A 3,866-nucleotide genomic window follows, 5' to 3' on the forward strand; every position below is an offset into this window, starting at 1 on the left:
CGATAACCGTTCCTCCATAAAATATGTGTCTTAATTTCGGGTCCCAACCAGCCTGACATATGTCATCTACAATTTTTAGTGAGTACATGTACTGCCCTTCATCATCATCAGTGACGTTATTAAATATAAGACTGCCTGTTGCACCATCTGTAACATGTTTCTTCATTTCAAAACTAAATTTGATTGATCCACGGGTTTTATTATCTTTCTCTGTATTCCCTTTATCCTTTACAGAATATGGTTTGCCAGTTGATGAATATAGTATTCTACCATTAACTTTAATTTTCCCAGTTGTTTTTACATTTACTTTTTCAGATGAATAGAGTGGTAATGAATTGAGTAGAGTGTTATTTGGCCATTCACATGAATGTAAGAGCATGATGAAAAATGGATCATCGTGTCCGGATCGTGTCGTAAAACAGGAATGCTCTGATGTATAAGTTGACGTAAAAGACGCTTCGATGCACTCTCCTCTCGCAACTGTTAACTTTTTATCTTTTTTGAAATCTAGAGCTTCTTTATGTCCTGGTTTTTTAACAACACAAAAAAGATGCATAATTATCTATAAGTGATTAGTTTAAGTATTTTATATTGTAACAGTTTTTTATATTTATATGTCATAATAGTAATTTTGCATTACCTTTTTTTGTATATTCTACCGGTATAAATTTTTCATGGGCTCGCCTTATTTCTACTTTCTGATCCCCTACGATTATCAGTTTGTTCATCTGAAAAATCCAAGTTTAGTGATTTCTTGAATTGTGAAGTCATAATAGTATAATAATAAAGAATTGAATTGAAAAAAATATATACTTTTTTTAATAACCAATGTAGGCCAATTATAGTTAGAATGATTTTTGATATACGTGTCATTGTCATTGTAATAATGAATTGTAGCCTACTGATTGTTAAAATACAACGAAAAACCTAATCATGTAGCTTGCATTTTATGCAAGATGCTGAAAGTATAGTACTTGGATTTTATGTACAAAGTGCAGAAAGGGTAATCGCTCATAAGAGCAGATAGCGCCCTCAGTCAAACCTATCTTTTAGGCAAACAGAACTTGAGAGTGGAATGTGTTACAATTAGTCCGGGAGCCAGGGGCCATTTATTTGCATAAAATGAAAGCTTATAAAATTTTCTATACATTGGTACCGAACTTGTTTTTGGATCTTCTTGGTTTAGGTACGGTTTTGGGGTAAAAACACAAAATTATGTCATTTTTTGTCAAAATTTGGTATTTTTTGTCTTTATTTTTATTTTAAAAATATACTACATGCCTATTTGACTATCTCTTCTAACACTAAAATGTGTACCTAATGTAAAATAATTGCATATGGTTATGAATCATCACACCCAATGAGACGTCCAAGGAGGTTACACATATTGAAGTAAAACTGTTATAAAAATGTGTACGTGTTATTATTAATATGTGTGCAGGTCAAAAAAAAAAATTTATATAACTTACAAAGTCTTCAAAGCGATGTTTATTTTTTAAATACTTCTTCAAAAAATACATGGCTAAAGCAACTACGCCTACTATGAGAACGGAGACAATGATGAACACTATCCAAATTGGAGAAATGGATGATGAAGGCGGAATTGCTTCTGTGAACAGATTATGGTGTTTATTAGAAAATATAAATATAAAAAAAATTGTGGTGTGTAACCATTCATCGCGATTAGCGCATGATGCGTAAAAAGGTCACGAAAGGTCAACCTAAATAATTAATTAGGTAATTAGGCTTTTTTCACGAATTGGTAGACATCATGAAGTGATGAGAAACATTGCGAATCAGCGGTGCGTAACCAACAGATATAAAAGCTTTTGGGCTGATTTTCTGACATCATGTTATTTATTTAATCATAACTCTATAACGGGGAGTCGTAATAGGTATATGCATTACAGTTCTGTAGTACTAGTAATACTCTGAACTAGCATTGTTTTAGTTACCATATGAGAGTTTCCTGTGTTAAAAACATGATTTACTATACTATACCTCTTTATAAAACATATAATAACTTGTACTTTATAATAAGAGAAATCTGTATATTATCGGTACAGTAAGAACATGAAAGTGCTATGCTACTGCACTGAAATGCAAAGGCCTATTTTAATACACTACTAAGATAGGCTTTTTTTCCCCATCTTGATTTCAGAGGTCAAAAACATTTTTCAAATTTGTTCTAATCATATAGTGGTGTAGACTAGTCTTTTAAGAACATCTTGCTGGAAAAGTTTCTGAATACGACTCCCCGTTATGGAGTAATGATTTTTAAAAAAAACATGATGTCAGAAAATCAGCCCAAAGCTTATCTTATTTCTGTTGGTTACGCACCGCTGATTCGCAATGTTTGTCATCACTTCAAGATGTGACTGCCGATTCGTGAAAAAGGCCTAAAATGAAAATTAACCCTGTACATGACCGTTGAACTTTTCAACTTTCTGTTTTCCGGCGACCTGGTATCGGCGATTGGTGAAATATATATTTAATATAGCAAGGTCAAACATGAGTGACTGACGGGTTTGGTATAACTTATACCCCCTTTACACTGCCAAAGGCAGAATCGACCCGGGTTACTTCCGGAGTGATCCCAGGTGCATTTATTATTATTATTCTCTTTAAAAGTAATGTATTATAACATTTTAAGGTAAACTGTTTTGTATTTGGCTTACCTTTTTTACTTAAACTGAATGTAATTGAATTGCTGTATTTTCCATTTTTTCCAAAAAAGTATTCGTTTTCAGCTCTACAACTGTAGTTCCCTTCATCACGTTGATCAAATTTTTTTATTTCTAATATTTCATCGCTGACAATATATTTGCCAGAAGCACTGTCTATGATGTCACCCTCATGGAACCACCTGAGCAAACTCACTACCGGAAATGACGACACAACTTTACATGACATAGATACTCGCGTACCTTCAGGTATGCGTGTGTCGGTTAGTGCCTGGATTTTAGGTTTATCTAAATCTGTTGATAAATATCATAACCGTAATCATTATGATGATCATCATCATTATGACAGTGATGATGATGATAATGAAGACGACGATGATGACTGATGATGATCAGTGGCGGCGCCAGCGGGGTGGGCTTAAGCCCCCTCCCCCCGCCAGAGCTCGTCGGACAGTCAGAGCATAAAACCTAGCTCAAATCCCCCGTCGGACAACTTAGCCCCTGTCTCTTATACACATCTAGATGTGTATAAGAGACAGGGGATGATGATGATGATGTTGATGATTGCTTTTTGTGAAGTTAAATGAAAAATAATCACTATCGGTCATATAATAATAATAATAATAATAATAATAATAATAATAATAATAATAATAATAATAATAATACTGTAATAATAAATTCGTATTATTAAAGGTGATACTAGTATTCACTTACAGTTCACTGTTAATTTGCTGTCATCGGAATGGGGTACGGTTGATCCTGTAGACTGGTCGTTCACTCCACATGTATAGGTACCCTTGTCCCATCGCAACACCACTTTAATGATCAAACTAACATTCCCGGACGTTGAGTCACCCAGTGAATACCTCGAGTTTGTTTTTGGTGGGTCGTCTGATCTTATGATGACAGTTCCATTTGTCTTCCAATACCACTTGCCGATATGGGCGTTAGATGGCGAGAAGAAGCAAGGCAAGACGGCGCTGTCCCCTTCATTTACGCGTAGGTTGTCAGCAACTAGGCTGTCAATACTCCGGCCAGCTATAAATCCTGCATATGATAACAACATTCATATTGTTTTTAAATATCACTTAAACAATAAAATGAGAATGTCGATTTACACAGGGGTGGCGCAAGGATTTGCCTGAGGTGGGGGGGGGGGGGCGGGCCCCCCCCCCCCCG

The 3,866-nt window shown here is 35.2% G+C and overlaps 1 protein-coding gene across 1 annotated transcript in view; it reads right to left on the reverse strand.

Moving 5' to 3' along the window:
• Positions 1 to 3,866, reverse strand: part of LOC117121654 — a 25,352-nt gene that overhangs the window by 15,984 nt on the left and 5,502 nt on the right. Inside the window, exons 2-4 of the mRNA XM_033266899.1 lie at positions 3,402 to 3,734; positions 2,679 to 2,978; positions 49 to 525 (exon numbers count right to left, since the gene is read on the reverse strand). Of these exons, the coding sequence (XP_033122790.1) occupies positions 49 to 525; positions 2,679 to 2,978; positions 3,402 to 3,734 (1,110 nt within the window). The remainder of the gene's footprint in view (positions 1 to 48; positions 526 to 2,678; positions 2,979 to 3,401; positions 3,735 to 3,866) is intronic.

Source organism: Anneissia japonica, unplaced genomic scaffold (genome assembly GCF_011630105.1).
Source record: "Anneissia japonica isolate Jap-2015-1 unplaced genomic scaffold, ASM1163010v1 scaffold287709_len1912824_cov184, whole genome shotgun sequence".
In the NCBI taxonomy this organism is placed as follows: Eukaryota; Metazoa; Echinodermata; class Crinoidea; order Comatulida; family Comatulidae; genus Anneissia; species Anneissia japonica.